Source organism: Terrapene carolina, unplaced genomic scaffold (genome assembly GCF_002925995.2).
Source record: "Terrapene carolina triunguis isolate 2854851 unplaced genomic scaffold, T_m_triunguis-2.0 Scaffold67, whole genome shotgun sequence".
Taxonomy (NCBI): Eukaryota; Metazoa; Chordata; order Testudines; family Emydidae; genus Terrapene; species Terrapene triunguis.
The window spans coordinates 6,714,604-6,732,796 of record NW_020664418.1 but is presented as its reverse complement, the minus strand read 5'-3'; the positions used below and the strand labels follow the sequence as shown (position 1 = coordinate 6,732,796).

Sequence of the window (18,193 nt, the reverse complement as noted above, 5' to 3'; positions counted from 1 at the left end):
TCCCAGGGCCCCCTGTTGGTTCTCAGCTCCCATGCTGGATCCCTGCCGCCCCTGCAAATGGGCTGCCCCAAGCATGTGCTTGCTTTGCTGGTGCCTAGAGCCGCCCCTGGCCACAAAAGAGAGAGGGAGTCTGGGGTTTCCCTGTTTGCTGAATGTCTTATGGGGACAGCATTGGCACAGGCAATGAACGGAGCAGTCTTCTGAGGGGCCAAGCTGACACCATGCAGCAGGGGTCAGAGGAAAGGGGAGGTGAGTCTATTGCTGACCGGGCTGGAATATCTGGGACTTGGAGGTGTTTTTCTGTATCGTAAATGTTGCAGGCGAAATTAACGAATGCAGTGGAATTTAGCAAAATTTTGGGGATGGGGTGTGTGAATGGGATGGGAAGATGCCAGCCCGCTGCCTCGCTTTGCACGATTCCATCTGCAAACGGGTCATTCAGCAAGAGAACCCACCAGGCTGCCTGCTCCAGATTTCCCTGCCCCGTGCAGGTTTTGGATCCATCCCTAAAATGCTCCCAACCCTTTTCTATAGGGCACCTCCCCCTTCTCCAGCCTATTCAGTAAAGGTTGGATATTTTTGTTAGCAGGGGATGGGTCGAATCTCATGGATTTGGAGGTTTTAGGTTCCCAAAACTTGCTAGGAGTCTGCAAATGTTTGCAAGCTCTAGGGGCAACCTGCGCTATGGAGCAAGCAGGAGGGAGGCTGCTGTAGCTGGGGGCCCTGCCTATGCGTGCTGGTCAGTCTCACCTCAATCCCTGGAAAAATCATGGAGCAGGTCCTCAGGGAATCCATTTTGAAGCACTTGGAGGAGAGGAAGGTGATCAGGAACAGCCAACATGGATTCACCAAGGGCAAGTCGTGCCAGACAAATCTGATTGCCTTCTATGATGAGATAACTGGCTCTGTGGATATGGGGAAAGCGGTGGATGTGATATACCTTGACTTTAGCAAAGCTTTCGATACGGTCTCCCACAGTATTCTTGCCAGCAAGTTAAAAAAGTATGGATTGGATGAATGGACTATAAGGTGGATAGAAAGCTGGCTAGATCGTCAGGCTCAACGGGTAGTGATCAACGTCTCGATGTCTAGTTGGCAGCTGGTATCAAGCGGAGTACCCCAGGGGTCAGTTCTGGGTCCGGTTTTGTTCAACATCTTTATTAATGATCTGGATGATGGAATTAATTGCACCCTTAGCACGTTCGCGGATAACACTAAGCAGGGGGGAGAGGTAGATACCCTGGTGGGTAGGGATAGGGTCCAGAGTGACCTAGACATATTGGAGGATTGGTCCAAAAGAAATCTGATGAGGTTCAACAAGGACAAGTGCAGAGTCTTGAACTTAGGATGGAAGAATCCCATGCATTGCTACAAACTGGGGACTGACTAGCTAGGCAGCAGTTCTGCAGAAAAGGACCTGGGGATTACAGTGGATGAGAAGCTGGATCTGAGTAAGCAGTGTGCCCTTGTTGCCAAGAAGGCTAACGGCATATTGGGTTGCATTAGTAGGAGCATTGACAGCAGATCGAGGGAAGTAATTATTCCCCTCTATTCGGCACTGGTGAGGCCACATCTGGAGAATTTTTACATTCATTGGATTAAAAGTCCAGTTTTGGCCCCCCCACTACAGAAAGGATGTGGACAAATTGGAGAGAATCCAGCGGAGGACAACGAAAATGATTAGGGGGCTGGGGGCACATGACTTATAAGGAGAGGCTGAGGGAACTGGGCGATATTTGGTCTGCAGAAGAGAAGAGCGAGGGGGGATTTGATAGCAGCCTTCAACTACCTGAAGGGTGGTTCCAAAGAGGATCGAGCTAGGCTGTTCTCAGTGGTGGTAGATGACAGAACAAGGAGCAATGGTCTCAAGTTGCAGTGTGGGGGAGGTTTAGTTTGGATATTAGGAACAACTATTTCACTAGGAGGGTGGTGAAGCACTAGAATGGGTTACCTAGGGAGGTGGTGGAATCTCCATCCTTAGAGGTTTTTCAGGTCCGGCTTGACAAAGCCCTGGCTGGGATGATTTAGTTGGGGTTGGTCCTGCTTTGAGCAGGGGGGTTAGACTAGATGACCTCCTGAGGTCTCTTCCAACCCTGATATTCTATGATTCTATGATGCTGCTACAGCCTCTCCTAAGTGCATGGCAAACCCACTGACACTTGACTCCCAAGTCCACGGGCCCTGCGTCAGAACTGTGCTTGGCTGCAGCCTGGGGGCAAGAGGGAGTGCACAGGGAACAGGTAGCTACATGGCACCTTTTTATTGGCCCCTGGATGCTTAAGGTGGCTGGGAGTCGTCCTCATCCCTCTCCCCGATGTAAACGGCAGCATCTCCAAAGCCAGCTCTGTCTGCCAACGATTGTCCCCAGCACAGCCCAGAGCAGCTGCAGAGCAGTGTGCTCTCGGCCTCCCCTGAAGCGCCCCCATGGCAGAGATTCAAGGGGAGGTGCACTGACATGGCTGTGTGGGGGTCCAGGACTGCAGTGTCTCGGGGGACTGCAGACCAGGGTTGAGGTGCATTAACAGGGCTGGGTGAGGGCTCTAGTACTGAAGTAATGGGGTGCTGCAGATCTGGTGCATTGACAGAGCGGGAGGATGTGTTTGTGGGGAGCATGGGGGGCTGTTTCTGGACTACAATAGCAGGGCTGTTGGGGGGCAGAGTGCACTGGCACATGCTCTGCCTTTGCCTCTGGATCTCCAGCCTATCTCATCCATCCCACACTTCCACAGCAGGACTAAAACCAACCAAAACAAACTGCAAAGCCCCTGGAAGGCGGGGGTCTCCTGAGCACCTTACCCCTCCCCTTCCCATGGGCGTTGCCGACTTCCTAGGAGGAGAGCTGAGGTCTCAGCAAGGACAATACAATAGAATCTCAGAGTTAAGAACACCTCGGGAATGGAGGTTGTTTGTAACTCTGAAATGTTTCTAACTCTGAACAAAACATTATGGTTCTTTCAAACGTTTACAATTGAGCATTGACTTAATACAGCTTTTACTCCTGGGGGCATTCTGTGCCAAAAAATGAAAATTCTGTGCACAATATTTTAAAATTTTGCAAAATTCTGCAAATTTTATTTGTCAAAATAACACTACATAATCACACCAGTTTCAATTATTTTGGTAATTTATTTCAAAATATTTGTCAGCAACTATGTCTGTAACAATACAGATGCACACAAAATTTCCCCCAGGAGTAGACAGTTAAAGAAACCCCTATTACTACCCAGTTCCTGTTTCTCTGCCCCCTTCGCACCCCCCCTCCCAGCCCAGCCATGGTGCCCCCCCAGCCAATACTCCCAAACCTCCTTTCCCCCCAGAGCCCAGCCACAGGGACCCCCCTTGCCCAGACTCCTGCCCCCACCCCCGTTCCCCCAAAGCAAAGGGATCCAGAGGGGGAGACAGCCTGATGCTTGATCCCAGGCTTGTATGGCGTTTCCTGTGCACTGCCCTCTCCTTCCCTCAGGGCATGCTGGGAATTGCGACTGCCAGGAACCCTCTTGCTCCTTTCCCCTCCCCCCAGCAGTGTCTTCTATGTGTGAGCTGGGCTATGCCAGGTCCAGCGTCCCCTAGTGGTGGCCTGCAGCACGTTTCTGTGGGGGGAAAGGAAATTCTGCGTGCACAACGTTAATTTCTGCAAAATTCTGCATTGCGCAGTGGCGCAGAATTCCCCTAGAAGTAAGCTTTGAAACTTTACTATGCAGAAGAAAAATGCTGCTTTTAACCAGCTTAATTTAAATGAAACAAGCACAGAAACGGCTTCCTTACTTTGTTAAACATTTTTTTAAAACTTTCCCTTTATTTTTTTCATAGTTTCTATTTAACACAATACTGTTGTATTTACTTTTTGTGTGTGTGTCTCTGCTGCTGCCTGATTGCTTACTTCCGGTTCCAAATGAGGCGTGTGTCTGACCGTTCAGTTCGTAACTCTGGTGTTTGTAACTCTGAGGTTCTACTACTATGGTCCCCAGACTGTGGGGTGTGCCCCCCTAGGGGGGTGAAGAGGAACATTTGTGAGGGGGGCACAATGGGACCTGGGCCAGCCCCCATGGGGGGTGGGGAGGGAGTCCCTCCCAGCCCTGCTCTGTCCCCATCTCTGCTCCGGCCCAGTCTCAGCGATAGCTCTGGCCCCAGCTTTTTCGGCCACTGGCTCCTGGCCCCACTCGCAGCCATGGTTCCAGCTGCAGCTTTGGCCCCAGCCCTGGCTCGCGGCTCCTGGCCTCGGCCCCCAGCCCTAGCTCCAGACCTAGTCTCCTGGGTGGGCATGACTGGGTAAGGGGAGGTGTGACCAAAAAAATTTGGGGACCACTGTTCTATTTTAATTTCCCCAAATTACCCAGCATACTTTGCTTGATGTTATATGTAATTTATCTCCCCTAGTCCCCATGTGGCACTAAAATCCCTGTTGATCTAATTAAAGCAAACCAAGGCATCCAGCAGGGCGGCAGTGAAGGATGACTGGAGGAGAGACCATCGGGCTCAGGCAATGGGACAGGCTGCTTGTGTTGCTAAAAGTGTGGGGGCATTGTCTAACCCAGGAAATGAGGGCCAGAGGCGCAGGGTGGTAGGAAAATGAAGTGCTCAGGTCTTCCCCAGCAGGGCGAGTTTAGGGCTCAAGCCGGGCAGGATGAAGGATTTGTGGGAGGGCTAGTGACATGATTATTTCTGGGCTGGCCTCTCAAACCATCCCAGGATCATTTAACTGAGGGTATGTGGGAGGCTATGGGCAGCGACCAGCGCCCTCTGCAGGAGAAGTGGATCCTAGCAGCTGTGCTACAGCCTGTACCCTTTGCCATCCTTTGGACTGTAAGCCAGTCAGGGTAGCCACCAGCCGGTTTATATATGCTGTACAGCACCTAGCGCAGTGAGGCCTTGAACCCTAGCTCTAGGATGCTATCACAATGTACGTTATTTCAGTGGGCTATTCAATTTCAGGGCAGGGCTGGGGACTGCTGGGCCCCACCGGCTGCAGGGCTGTGCGCGATCTGGGGCTTGCCATGTTCTCTTTCAGCTGTAGAGTCGAGAGTTGCCAGCAGTGTCAATGGGACAAAGGTCTTGGGGTCCCCATGCTCATTTCAGGGCTGTTTGGTCTCTTCTTCTGCCCTTCATGTCCTCCGCACTGCTTCGTGCTCTGCTGTCCATCCTGCATGGCCACTGCAGAGGAACACTGGAGAACTGTGTATGTCCAGGTAGGGGGTTGCCTTGTGGGGGAGGGGAGGAGAGCCTGCCTTTTAATGCAAACTCTGCCAGTGACTTTGTGGGCTCCCCTAGCAGCACTTAAAGGGCTGGGTCCTGTGGCAGGGAGAGGGAGGCTGAGCTTCCTCCCCTGCCCTTGGCTTCAGCACCCCCCAGGGTCTGGCCCAAAGAGAAGGGGAAAGCATTATGGGTCTACCAAAGCCTTTAAAGGGCAACGATCCTTTTTGCTCCCCTCCTGGCCTCTCCCCACCTCCATCGCTCCCGCTGCCCTCACTGTTCTGCCTCACGTTCCCATGCTATCTCAGCCCCTGCACCCTAGAGCCGAGCAGGGCTGCCAGCCCTTGCTCTGAGCCTGCTTAGCCCTTCTCAGCCTTGCCAGCCCCACATATTCACAAATCTTGAGTTGGGCCCCCTAAAAATAATGGGAGTGGCTTAAAAATCCCAATTTTGACCAATAACAGCCTATTTCTGGCTCTCTGAGCCTTCGGGGGTCTCACTTTCTGGCTTGTCTCTGCCAGAAATGGACTCTTTAAAAAAAAAATGGGAAGAATTTTTTTTAAACTTTCCCTTTATTTTTTTTGTAGTTTCTAGTACGTAGTTATTAGTTTTGTAGTTTCGAGATTCTGCTGTATTCGTTTGACTCCAGGAGTTGGGGCAAGCCACCGACAGCACGAGGCTCATGAGAATTGGCTGCCCTGCCTCCTGGAGGAGAGACCTCTGACTCCACCCGTGGGTCCTGGCTCTGTGGGGGTAGGCTGTGAAAAGTGGTGCCCAGAGACTGAAAGAGAGGAGAAGGAATGGGAGGAGGAGAGCAATACGTAATTATAAAAGCCCCCCATGGCATATAACACGTATGGAGGGTTCCCGTGTGCCAGCCGAGGTCTTGTGACTCTTCTCGCCCTTGGGCTGCTCCGAAGCTGGCTGGAGTCTGTCCCATTGCACGTGTTCCAATGGGAATGAAGCCAGACAAGCCTGGCCTCTTTGAAGCATGTGGGCGAGAGAGGCAGTGTGTTCATCACTGGTAACAGTGGCCGTTGCTGGGGGCAGGATTATTTGCATTCTGGTAGCATGTAACGGCCCAGTTGAGGTTGGGGCCCTTTGGCTGGGCACCGTACGCACGCCTCAGGAGAGACTGCCCCTGCCCCAGACAAGACAAGGGCTGTTTATTCCCAAAGCACAGAGATCAACTGACCTTCCCAGGGCTGTGCCAGGAGTCGGTGGCAGCAGGTAATAGAGTGCAGCTCTCCGGAATCCCAGGCCAGTGCTTGACCCACACAGCCATCTCGGGTTGTTGGACTGAGCATGGCAGGAGGTGGGATCCTGAGCTGGATGCACTCACACTCTGAGCTAGTGCAGCCGCGGGGGGAAATACTGGATTAGGAGAACCAATGGCCAGACAGTGGGCAACTGGGCTGTATGGGCCGATGGCCTGTCTGAGCCGATGCAGGAGGCAAACCAAGTTTGACCCCTCCAAGAAGGAAGAGTGCTAGAAAGTCCATTATGTGCACTAGGGACCTTGCTATTGCTGTTGTATGTGGAAGGTGCTCAGATGCCACGGTGATGGGCAGCAGTGTAAAGCCCTCAGAGAGATAGGTAGTGGCAGGACACAGGCCGAGGCGGGTCTCTGGCTGAGCTGATGTGCCGACTCTTCTGTGCCGGTGGGGCTGAGCTCAGCCCTGCCTTCAGCTCTGTTCCTGGTGGGCCCAACCCGGAGTCCCTGCTGTCCACGGCAGTTCATGCTGATTGTTGTGTCTCTTTCTTTTCAGCTCAGGGCAGCTCCTGCCGAGAGGGAAGATTCCCTTTGCCAAGGACACACGGGGCCTTGCTCTCCCCTCCCCGCCGCCCCCCACTGACGCTCTGGGATCTCGCCCTGCAGCACAGATGCCCTGCCCATTGCTCATCCTGGGCCTACTGGTGCTCGCTCCAGCCGGTGAGTGAGGCTGGGAAGTGTGGGGCTCTTCAGGATGGGAGGTGGGACACTATGATGGTCCAATGCCCCAAGTGAGACCTTTGGCCTGAGTTACAATCCCCACAGGCTGCCGTAGGCCCAGGTCCCATTCCCATTGGGGTCAGTGGGGGCTGTGACTTGGTGAGGAACAGGATCGGGCCCTTTCTCCGTGATGCCAACTCCTGGGATGTGTGGTGTGAGGGTCGGGATTTCAGAGAGGGCTGGAGCTCATCTGGCAATGACGTGAGACCCTCCCACCCGGCTCTTCTCTCCCCTCTGCTCCTGGCCCTCACAGGGGAGTAGGAAGGAGCAAAGAGCCCAGCAGCTCAGTGCGGCTTTGCTCCCTCCTCTCCTGTGAGCACGAGGGGCAGAAAGGTTCCTCTCCCTGCCCCTCTTCCCCCTGCTTCTTCCCTGCAGCATCCAGTCTGGGAAGGAGCAGAGGGCAGGTGAAGAGCCTCTGGAGCTACCCCCCTCCCCCCCAGCCTGGAAGGACCATTCTGCAGCCCTCCCAGGGTTGGGAGAGGGATGGAGACCCCCAGGAGGAGCAGAGGTGAGGCTGGAGGGGGCAGAATGAATGGTGGGGATAGGATTAATTGTTGGGCAGGGGACGGGCAAATGTGGGGTGAGAACTCCAGCAGTAGGGGCCAGATCACCTCCTGTAATACACTACTTGTCACCCACGTGCTGGGTGTGGGCAGGGGAGTTGGCCATCAACAGATGGACTGATGAACCACAATAGAGTCTTTGGACCTGCAATTGATCCTATGGGAATCTCTGAGAACAGATGTTCTCATGACACTTCCCAGATCTGCAGGTTTCAGCTGGGCTGTCAGGAGAATGGTCTTTCTGGCTGCATTTCAGTTGCTTCCACTCCTGGCTGAAACCTCAACACGACATAGTGTTTGTTTCCCACTTTGGGTGTAAACTCAGGTAGGTTTTGACTTCTCTAGAGTCATAGAACCTGGCAGTGGTTCTTGGGAGGGGCATGCTGGGTGGGCGGGAGATGTTCTGGCAGCAAAGGGCAGAGGCAGGCATGGTGCTGGTGGGGGAAGCGTGCTCACTAGCAGCCCTTGCTACACCATTGGGAAAGAGGTCGCTTGGTTTCCCCCTGCACCCACTGCAGGGCAGGACCAGAGCTATGGTCCAGTATTGCTGGTAGCACTAGTGGCCTCCGTGCTTGTGTTCACAGGAGCTTCTGCAGCCGTCTCATGGCTGGCCCCTGTGCAGCAATGTCGGCAAAGGTGAATTCTCCAACAGTGGGGCAGCCCTATCAAATCCAGAGGCGGAGCAGCCCCATTAGGTCATATAGTCCCGCATTCTGCCAATGCCATAGGGGATCGAAAGACGGATCTTGTGTGGCAGGGAGACCAGTTGAATTCAGATGGTTTCGTTTGTCCCACCTCCAAGTCCTGGAGGAGCTGTCTAATTGGTGATGCACCATGGAAGCGTGGGGCTGGGGGAAGAGGCTCCAGCGGTGTGACTCTTGTCCAGCTTGGGGGCTTGGAGCCAGGCTGATTTGTGCCTCTGCAATGGGTGTTCCCAGCAGGCTTAGCAGGACAGGGCTAAGTGTGGGAAGTTGTAGCCCTGGTCGAATAGTGCAAATGGAGCAGTGGGGGAGCAGGGGTGACGGCTGGGTTGGGAACGGGTTGCAATGGCAGATCAGAGGGCAGGGGAGGAGGAGAGGACCAGAACAGCAGGGGGCACTGGACAGTACTGAACCATCTAGCACAGGGGAGGGCAAACTACGGCCCGCAGGCCAGATACGGCCTGTCCTGGCCCCGCGCCGCTCCCGGAAGCGGCTGGCACCATGTCCCTGCGGCCCCTGGGAGGGGAGGGGGGCAGAGGGCTCCGTGTGCTGCTCTCGCCTGTGGGCACTGGCCCCCCACAGCTCCCATTGGTCAAGAACAGGGAACCGCGGCCAATGGGAGCTTTGGGGGTGGGACCCACAGGCAAGGGCAGCACACGGCGGAGCTGCCTGCCCCACCCCACCCCCAGGAGCCACTGCCGGACATGCTGGCCCCTTCTGGAGGCGGCGCGGGGCCAGAGCAGACAGGTATCCCCCACCCCAACCCCCTGCCCTGATCCCCCTAACACCCGGCCCTGAGCCCCCTCCTGCACTCCGCAGCCCCTCCTGCACCACACCCCCCTGCCCTGAGCCCCTTCCTGCACACTGGACCCCCTCCCACACCCCTCACTCCCTCCTGTATCCCAACCCCCTGCCCAAGCCCTACATTCATGGCCTTGCATACAATTTTTCCACCCAGATGTGGCCCTTGGGCCAAAAAATTTGCCCACCCCAATGATCTAGCAGGTCCTGTTTTCCCAAACTTGATTTAAAGGCTAGCACAGATGGCATCCAGAGAGGAAGAGACAGGCAGGTGAAGTAGGGTCATTCCCTGACGTGGCTGGAGGTTTGATAAAGTCAAACCTCTGGCTCCATCTAGTGTCTGAGAAGGAGTCACACACATCTTCCACTGGGCTTTATTCCAGCTTGCAAGTACTGATGTGGCTGCTGCACAGTACCTGTTAATTGCCTGACACCTGTGGCAGCTGCAGGATGGTAGGAGTCCAGAGTGGTGTCGCGCCCTCCCCACCCCCCACCCCTTCCAGAGCTGGGATAATTTTCAGATTTTGTTTTTTCTTGAAACATCTAAACCACTGTGTTCCCCTTGCATGAGTTAGTCCATTATTTTTCCTCCTTTTAAAATATTTTGCTCCCTCTCTTTTTTCCTCTAACATCTCTCTCCCAGGGCATGTTTACACTACAAAATTAAGTCGGCCTAAGTTACATCGATATATAGTAATTAAATTGCTTTTGCATGTCCACACCACATTTCTTGTGTCGGTGGTGTGTGTCCTCATTAGCAGTGCTTGCATCGATGCAGAGAGCAGTGCACCATGGGTAGCTATCCCTATGGGCGGCATGTGAACTGCTGGCTGGGGGAGGCTAGCCCCAGCCCTGCCCCTTCTGTCAGAGGCCCCTCCCTTTCTGCCCCCCAACTGAGCCCAGAGGCCCCCCACCGTGGCCTCCAGCCCAGAAACCCCCCACCGCGTCCTGTGTCTCCAGCTCCCTCGAAGTATCCAAGGGGAGCTTGGGGTCGCTGCTGAGGATGGCATGCAGCTTCTTATAGAAGCGGCATGTCTGCAGCTCTGCACCAGAGTGACTGCCTCCCTTGCCTTCTGGTATGCCTGCCACAGCTCCTTGGCTTTCACACAACGCTGCTGTGGGTCCCTGTTGTAGTCCTTTTCCCCTGGGCGATCTGCTTGTTATATGTCACCATTTCTACTGCTGGATTGGAGCTGTGCCAGCACAGCCTCTTCTCCCCACAGACCCAGGAGATCCCCCTGCTCCTATGTAGCCCAGGCAGGAGCATGTTTGCTGCATGGAGCCAGCAGGGTCAGCTGGGCGGTTGCTATGTGAACTCTCCATGCTGACCAAACAGGAAATGGAATTTCAAAAATGTGTGGGGCTTTAAAGGGGGAGGGGCATGTTCCTGCGTACCTGGCAGCTGGGCAGCAGAGTTCGAAACAGTGACCAGTGTGGGGCATTGCGGGAACCTGTTGGAGGCCACTAAAGTCGACATGAGTAACGCAGTGTCTACACCGATGCTGCGTCGACCTAACTATGTCGACCTAAACGTGACTCCTCTCGTGGAGGTGGAGTTATTAAGTTGGAGTAGTGGGTGAGTTACATCGGCGGGAGTGACATTGTAGCATAGATGCTTCCAGAGTTAGGTTGATGTAAGCTGCCTTATGCTGACCTACCTCTGGAGTGTAGATCAGGCCTCATTCACGTATGGATATTTTCTAAATCCCCCTTTCTCCCCATCTCTCTGTTTTCTGTCAATCCATATTTGAAACGGGGATATTGGTAAAAGCTGTGCTGGCAGAGCTGTGTGCGGTGGGCAAGTGCCATTTGTGCAGGCTCACCCTGCCCCTGTGCTGGGCAGGAGGCCAGAGAAAGGCAGCTGGGAGAATTGCAGAGGCAGGGAATGGTTGCACCTGTGGAGCTGGTTGAAGTAGATGGGCATCTAACTCAAACCCCACAAGACGGGAAACTGGCAGAGCGATGAAATGTACAAAATTGGATTCATCCTGAGGCAGTACGGCCAGGGCCATTAGAGCCAGATTCAGAACGACTCCTTCCTGTGGGGACACACACACAGGGCTGTGTCATCGTCTGTTGTTTAAATGAGATCTTGGGAGGGGAAAGAGATCCACAGGGAACAGACGGGAAATGTCACGTTGGTTCTGGAACGGTGGTAATGGAGTTGAAAAGAACAATGTGTGTTCCTCCAGAATCAGGTTACTGCTTTAGGGCAAAGCATAGAGCGAGCATGCGTGCGTGTGTACACATGCACGTTCATGCACCCTTCAGTGAGAGAACATGGGTCATTGAGAATGTTCCCCTAAATGCCCAAAGACAGCTGGTGCCTAAGGAGTGTGCTGGCACTTGGGAGATATGGACTCTCCTTTCAGCTCTGCCATTGACCTGCTGGGTGACCATGGACAAGTCATAGCCCTGCTCTGTGTCTCAGTTTCCCCTCCCACCCTTTGTCTCTTGTTTCTTTAGCTTGTAAGCCCGTTGGGGCAGGGACTGTCTCGCTATGTGATTGTACAGCGCCTAGCACAATGGGGCCCTGATCTCAGCTGGAGCCACTGGGCACTGGTGGAATATCAATAATAATGTTTTGGGGCCGATACCTCTATCTTCACTTCAGCGATTGGTTTGAATCTTTGTCAGTATAACATCCGGTATAGCGTGCTAACATCAGCTTGCTCTCTAGATTCCTCTGACAGCAGAGACGCAGCCAAGGGTAAAATCTCTGCAGACTCTTTCCCTGCGAGCACCTTCCCGTTACAGCCAAGACAAGAGCCATGGGTATAAAAGGAGACCGCTGCCCTCGTTAATGATGCTGAGTTACTCTTTCAGGATGGCTGCGCACTGTTGCGATGAGAGACCTAGAAGGAAGAGGATTTTGACAGAGGATGGTTGTTTGCTGTAGGGCGTGCTGCTAGCAATATCGCAGAGCTGGCAGGAAGGCTGTGGGTTGACTTACAGGCACATTGCCCAGGCAGAAGTTACAGCCATGAATACCCTGCACCAATACAGAGCTGAGCTGAGCTGAGCAGAGTGTCCCTTCTAGGCTTGGGTAGCTGCTCTGTACCCTGCGATTCCCCTCGGGCGGCGCCATCCTTGGGTCTCTGCCATTGGAAGAGGGTTCAGTTAGTGGTGGTGGCCAGCTGAGGGCAGCAGTGCTGCAGATGTGGGGGATAGTGCCTATTCTGTGATGCCTGCTGAGACTGGCTCCTGCTGCGGCAGGCTGTGTTGGCTCAGCTCTGCCATGCCCTAACCCAAAGGGACTTGGTATGGATGCTGTGATTTAATGGGGCTTTCTCTGCAATCACACCGCTGTGAGCTGTATTCCTGTGAGCTCCCACAAGCTAAGCAGGGTTGGCTGGGTCATTTCTGGGATGGGAGACCTGCAAGCAAAACAGAGTGCTGCAGGACAGAGTGCTGGTGAATCAGTAGAGGGCATTCTTCCCTGAGAGCCAGCACTGGCCAGCAGTAGGGGGTGTTGTGCTGTTGGGTGAGAGCTCACATCCTGACCACTGTGATCATTAAGGATCAGAAGAAGAAGGGTTGTTAACCCGTAGTGTCCTGGCCAAATTCCAACTGTACAGTTTGCCTTCCTCAAATCCCTCTAGCAGTGCCAGCTGGGTTCAGAGTGCTCCTTTGCTTTCTGCCCTAAACTGCTATGTTCTGCTGCCAGGCAGCTGCTTTGTTCCTCCCCAGAGGTGGCCATAATGGTTGTGTCTGTATATGCAGCACTATCCTGCAAAACCCTGGTGTGGGGAGTGCCTGTTGACTCCATGTGCAGAGAAGGAAACGGAAAGGCACCTCAGTGCTTTGGCCCTGGGGGGTAAAGCCTGACCTCCCCAGAGGCCCCCTCCCAGTCTAGGGGAAGGGAAAGCTGGGCTGAGGTTACCCCCTCGTTGTCCAGGGGCCCTTTGCCTCTAGCCCTGGTTTGCATGGTGCTGTGGGCTGGGAGGGGTTGTGCCATGGCAGTGTTTTTAGAAATATCTCACTGTCATGTGCCTTTTTCTCTTCTCCCGCCAGGTTCAGTGGATATCCGGGTCCCCGATGACCCTGTGATCGCCATCTTTGGTCGGGACGCCGTCCTCCACTGCTCTTTCTCGCCTGATGCCAGCTTCAACCTCACCGAGCTCAGCCTCATCTGGCAGCTGACGGACACCAAGCGGTTGGTGCACAGCTTTGCCAGCGGGCAGGACCAGCTGGCTGACCAGGGCAGCGGCTATGTCAACCGCACGGCCCTCTTCTACGAGGAGCTGCCCCGGGGCAATGTCTCGCTGCTGCTGCGGCGGGTGCAGATCTCCGATGAGGGCAGCTTCACCTGCTTTGTCCGGGTCCATAGCTACAGCAGCGCGGCGGTGACGCTGCAGGTGGCCGGTGAGAGACGGGAGGAGGGGCTGGCTGTGGAGAGACACCTGGGCAGGACCCAGCCCCTCATGTCCCCTGGCAGAGCCATGCTCACCTGGGGCTTACCCCAGGTTTCCCCTGCAATCTAGTGTCTCATCCCCTCACCCTCTTCCCTCCCACAGCAGGTGCTGTCCTGCTCCCCGTAGTCTCCCTCCATCCCTTGCCCTGTTTTCCTCTGCAGTTCCTGTCTCTTTCCCCTCTTGCCTGACCCAGAGCCCAGCCATGGGTGGGTGGGGTCTGGGAGGGTTCTGGGTCCTGAGCTGGGTTTTGTGATTCTCTCTCTCTCTCAATAAGGGCTGAGCTTGAACCCCAAATCCAACCTCCCCAGCTCTGGGAAGGGTTAGACGTGGGGCTCCCAGCCACCCCCCACTTTCGCAATTTGGGCCCATCTCTACCCCCTCCCGCTGTACTCCCCTGCCCCGGGGATCCCCTCTCAGATGCTATGGGGACGGGAAGGATTTAAATTACCTGGTTAGCCTGTGTTCCCTCCTTCCCCTGGGGAATGCCAGCTGCTAGCCCCAGGAATCCATTGTGGGGCTCAGCTGAACAATTGCATCAAAATCCTGCAGCTGGCCCAGTGCAGTTAGCCTTCATGGTTAGAATATATGGAGATCTACCTATCTCATAGAGCTGGAAGGGACCCTGAAAGGCCATCGAGTCCAGCCCCCTGCCTTCACTAGCAGGATCAAGTACTGATTTTGCCCCAGATCCCTAAGTGGCCCCCTCAAGGATTGAGCTCACAACCCTGGGTTTAGTAGGCCAATGCTCAAACCACTGAGCTATCCCTCCCCACTTGGAGCATGCAAATTGCTGGCCCTGGCCTCTGATGTGCTAGATGCTGTTTGCTGTCCACAGAAACCCCCCTATGGGGAGGGGAAAGGGGGTACGTTCTTAGCCCCCAGGTCCCATTTGAGTGAATAGGTGTCACGTATATTGGGTGGGGGGTTAGATGCCATGAGCCCGACGGATGTCCAGCGAGAGGGTGCAGAGGGGCTGCACTTTGTGGGGTGTTTCTGCATAGCTCAGCGTTTTGCCTGGCGGGCTGTTAAGCTATCTGGGGCATCTGCAGCTCCCTCCCCCATCTCCAACTCCCTGGGTCATCTTCTCCATGGCCTCCCAGCAGAGAGCATTGTGGGAAAGTTGTCCCAGCATGCCCTTTGCTGTATTTCTGAGGCGCAGGGAAGGGGTGGGTTGGGAATGGTGGCCTGGGTCCCAGTGGTGTGATGACTGTAGGGTGAGAAGCCCATGGGGGAGGAAGGGGAAATGACCTTGCATTATTCATCAGCGCCCCCCTCTGGCCAGCTGGCTAACTTCCATTGCATCATACCGGCTCTCCTTTCCTTTTCAGCTTTGTATTCCAAGCCCAACTTGAACCTGGAGCCCAGCAAGAACCTGAAGCCAGGGGACCTGGTGATGGTGACCTGCCACACCTTCCGCGGCTACCCTGCGGCTACGGTGCTCTGGCAGGATGGCCAGGGCAACAACATCACGGAGAACGTCACCACGTCCCAGGTGGCCAACGAGGAAGGGCTCTTTGATGTGCAGAGCATCCTCCGTGTGGTGCTGGAGCCCAACAGCACCTACTCCTGCCTGGTGCGGAACTCCGTGCTGCAGCAGGAGACCCACGCCTCCGTTACCATCACTGGTGAGCCGAGCAGGATGTTATGGCAGGGATGGGCCTACTGCCCAAAGGCCCTGGGCATCCAGAACTCGGATCCTCAGGCTGGAGCTTTGGCCTCCCAGATAAAACCTAGAGAAGGGTGAAGGTGGTCCTGGAAAACGAGGACTGAGCGAAATCTTCCCCCTAGACGCCAGCCCAGCCTATCAAGGGGCCCGGAGCTTGCCTAGGCAGCAGTCTCCCTGCCTTTCCTTTGGCCTCTTGGCCTCTGCCTGGCCTCCATGCCGTGCTGCAGGAATCTGGCCCTCGCTGGCTGATGTGAGTCTCTCTGATGTGCCGCACTGCAGGGGGATCTTGGGCTGAGTCAAGAGGAGTCCATGGCAAATCATTCCACCAGCTGGACGCCTGCGTCCATAGAGGGGCAGGCTCTGGGCTGTGGGAGACGCCCCGCTTGGAATGTGCAGCCTGGGAGGAGCAGGGGGGCAAAGGTGGCTTCACATCGCCTGCACTCTGGGCTGCTGCAGGGACGGAAGCAACCTGCACCGTAACCTGGAGCAGCCCAAAGGGTTGGTCTTATGGCAGCCTCCCCTGCACTGCTCAGCAGCCCCAAATCCCCGTGTTTCCTCCTACCCCTGGCATGCCACCAACACTGGGGGCTGAGGAGCGTGGCAGTGTGGGGCTGTTTATGCTGGGAGTTCTCCCTTGCCCCTATACGCTGTGGGAGCAGCATATGGGGCCAGAATCTGGCTCCTAGTCTCCACTCTGTCTGCAGTCCTGCCAGCTGCTTGTATGACAGACCTCCAAAGGACCCTTGGGAGGGAGGGGATGTGATGTGCATGGTTTGGTAGGTGGGGCTCTTCTCTCTGAGTCAGCATAGAGCTAGTGCCCAGCATGGCACCAGGGGGCGCTATGCTGCCAGAGACTCAGTCCCAGCTGAAATGGAAATAGAGGTCCTGACTGCTTGAGATGATTAAAGATCATTTTAGTGAAGCCCCAGCATCTTGCATAGACCTCAACTCAGGCAGTTACATTCCACCAACCTAAATCACCTTGGTACGTTTCAATAGGGTAAGGTTTTTTTCACGTTTTTTCTTACACTGTTGTGCAGCTGTGAGCTGTTAAAGAGTTGGTGTGTTCCCCACAGAGCACACTGGGAGCCTTGTGGCTGTAAGATTACCGTTAAGTTCCACTAACATCCTAATAAGTAACTTCCCTGAGCAAATCCCTGCTATTCCTGGGCCACGAATATACCTGTAATTACAGTAATCCTTCCAACCAGGAGCCTACCGTTTTTCAGTGTAACTGGTGAAGTTCCTGGGTAGTTCCGTTCAGCTAATATGCTGACAGTTTGATTCCCACAGGCTGTCAGTGGCACCGCTGCATTGTTGATGGCTAATTGTTCAGTGCTGTTCCCTCCACTTGATGACAGAGCAAGGAGGAGGAGGGAGCTGCAAAAACAGATCATAAATATAAACAGGCCCAGTTTATTAAACACTGTTTATTGTACAGGAGGTTCTGCGTCGTAAGAACATCGTTCAACTTAGCCACTTCCCTCTGACAGTGTCTTGCTCTGCTGGCTCGATAAATAAGAATTGTCACAGCTGGGGCTGCCAAGGGAGCACAGTCAGGGCTCGCTCAAGGAGACTGGCAGCTGATAATGCCAAGGTTGCAGGCTAGTTCCCCATACAGGCCACCACTTGCAATGCCTGTACCCTGGGCAGGTTGTCTGCAGTGGGGATCACACCTGGGGTGTGGATGCTGGATCTTAAAGCGTGACCTTCTACTACTTGAGCCAAATCCCAGTTGTCAGCCTAGGCTGCAGCAGGCGTAACCTGTGTATGAGCCCAGCCCCTGCTAGAGGGGATAAGAGTGCCACAGTGAGTGGGCGAGCGGGTTACACATGCGCCACCCCCTCCACCCAGCTGGGTGAGACTGACTGGCTGCAAGACAGCCCATGGCAGAGCAGCTCTTCGTACTGCAGCGTGATGGGCACAGGCCAGGCCCAGGACACATGGAGCACAGACCATGACTGTGATCTTGTGAGCCTGAGGGACCTAAGGAGAGTGGCCACCGTCCACAGCCCTTAGTCGAAGGAGGCCTGGCAAAGGAGGCAGCAGTGCTGGGAGGGTTAGAGCCATCTGGGGCATGCGGGGTTCCTTGGTCGGCAGAGCTGTAACAGCCACACCTTCCCCCAGACCTCAGACCACGGGGCAGCACTAACCTTCCCCAGGGACTAGGGACCCCATCTGAAGAGGAGATTGGCAACAGTCCAACCAGATCCTCTGCTCCACCCGGGTCTCTATTGCCCAGCCAGTGGTTGTGCTGTGGCTCAGCCCTTTGCTGCCCTGAGACTCGATCGGCGCCCCTCAGCCCTCTCGCTGAAATTCACCCAGCACTACAGTCCTGCTGGCACCCCTTCCGGTCCCCTTTCCCCTTCAAACCACACAGTCCACCCATCTGGCTGCTGCTGGGGGACACGACTCCTGAGCAAACTGGGGCTTGGGGGTGCAATTTGTGTGGTGTACGTCAGCCTAGAGCGATGCGTCAGGGTGCTTTGGGGTGCAGATGGTGCTGGCTGCCCCGCTGTCCCCTGCCGTCCCTGAAGAGGGAGCAGGGCTCAACCCTGGCTCTGGGAGGGCGGAGGGGAACGTTCATGTGGCTTTGCTCTTCCACCTTCCTCCTGTTTTCTCTGAGGAATCTTGCTCCCCTTCTCCTGGACACCAGTCATGTTCCCCTGCTCTGTGTATGTGGTCAGCTCTCCTCCCCCTCTCATTAGTGCCTAGATAGTCAGACTCTGGGGGGATCAGGGATGTTCACGCTTCATTTTAAAGAGGAAAGCAAGGGGAACGGAGTGAATTTGGTCTGGGAGTAGCCAGGCATCCTGGGTTGGCTACTCGTCCTGGGTCATTTTCTGCCCTTTGTGTTCCTGCTC

General features: G+C 55.0%; 1 protein-coding gene across 1 annotated transcript in view; it reads left to right on the top strand.

Annotated features, from left to right (window-relative positions):
* CD276 (CD276 molecule) overlaps window positions 1-18,193 on the top strand; it is a 71,710-nt gene that overhangs the window by 39,237 nt on the left and 14,280 nt on the right. Inside the window, exons 2-4 of the mRNA XM_029910734.1 lie at window positions 6,960-7,123; window positions 13,263-13,613; window positions 14,992-15,288. Of these exons, the coding sequence (XP_029766594.1) occupies window positions 7,075-7,123; window positions 13,263-13,613; window positions 14,992-15,288 (697 nt within the window). The 5' untranslated portion in view covers window positions 6,960-7,074. The remainder of the gene's footprint in view (window positions 1-6,959; window positions 7,124-13,262; window positions 13,614-14,991; window positions 15,289-18,193) is intronic.